The following is a 1,102-nucleotide window of genomic DNA, read 5'->3' as shown; positions in this document are numbered from 1 at the left end:
CCAGGGCAGGAGGGCGCTCTCCGGGCAGGGACTGTGGAGGGCAGGGACTGTGGACGTCACACTTGGTTTGTTTTTGACTTTGGTTTATTTAAAAAACAAAAAGCCAAAAAAAAAAAAAAAAAACCCAACTTTATATACAAAGTCAAACAGAAACCACGGATTATGGAAAGAGGCGAGAATTACGGGTGAAAGGGAAGAGGCTGGGCCAGAGCCAATACCACATTCCGAACACAGGAGCGGGGAGAGGTGCTGGCTTCTTCTGAGTCTGGGGTGGCGGGAGCAGGGCTCTGGGTGAACTGGCCCAGCACTGAGCGCCTTCTCGCACCAACGCCACTCCTGGGACAGTGGGGAGACCTCCCCAGGGTCTGCACCTGGACCCCGCCAGGGAAGGGGCTCCTCGGCCCCAGCCAGACTCCACATCTGCCGCTTCCGTTCACTGGCACAGACCTCGTCACACACTCCAAGGCCTCTTCCTCCCTGTCTTAGCTGAACTGGAAGAGGACGGGACTAAAGGGCCCCAGGAGAGATCCGAGGGTGAGGGCAAAACGACATTCTAGGGGTGCAGAGATGTACTGAGCTGTAACAGGAACCGGGGTTCCCGACATCCATTCCACACAGCATGGACCCCACCCTGAAGGCTGGCTATCCCCACGGAGGCCGAGCCCAGGGTCAGCCACCCTGCCAGGCCCAGGCCCTGCCGCAGCTGCGCTCTGCTACCAAGGGGCTCTCACGGTGTCCGTCAGGCTCATCGCAGACCGGACCACAAGGGCCTCAGTTGCTGGGCGCCGGCTCCTCCTTCTCTACCCAGCTGTCGGCCTGTGGGACAGACGTGCACGTTAGGGTTCGTGGGGAGGGTCGAGGCATGCCAACCTTGCCTCTGACCTCCCGTGACAAGGGGCTGCTTGCTCAGGTCCTCAGAAGCGAGGGGGTGGGGACAAAAGCACGCAGACTCTGGGCTATGAGCGAGGCTAGGCCTAGGGGCTGTGGGCACCTCCTACAGCAGCTGCACCCGCTGCCCCTGCTCACCTTCTCGACCATGCGCTGCATCTCAAGCTGCAGCGGCGTCCGGCGCCTCCGGAAGTCCTGCAGCAGCCGCTGGAGG

The 1,102-nt window shown here is 60.9% G+C and overlaps 1 protein-coding gene across 1 annotated transcript in view; it reads right to left on the bottom strand.

The window, feature by feature from the left end:
- Window positions 1–322: 322 nt before the first annotated feature.
- The window catches only part of CCAR2 (cell cycle and apoptosis regulator 2), a gene marked incomplete in the record, with an annotated part of 18,680 nt that continues 17,900 nt past the window's right edge, over window positions 323–1,102 (bottom strand). Inside the window, 2 exon segments of the mRNA XM_014590886.2 lie at window positions 323–816; window positions 1,027–1,101. Coding sequence (XP_014446372.1) covers window positions 772–816; window positions 1,027–1,101 — 120 coding nt within the window.

This window comes from Tupaia chinensis, unplaced genomic scaffold (assembly GCF_000334495.1).
Source record: "Tupaia chinensis unplaced genomic scaffold, TupChi_1.0 Scaffold000494_1, whole genome shotgun sequence".
Taxonomy (NCBI): domain Eukaryota; kingdom Metazoa; phylum Chordata; class Mammalia; order Scandentia; family Tupaiidae; genus Tupaia; species Tupaia belangeri.
This window is presented reverse-complemented; position numbering and strand designations above follow the sequence as displayed.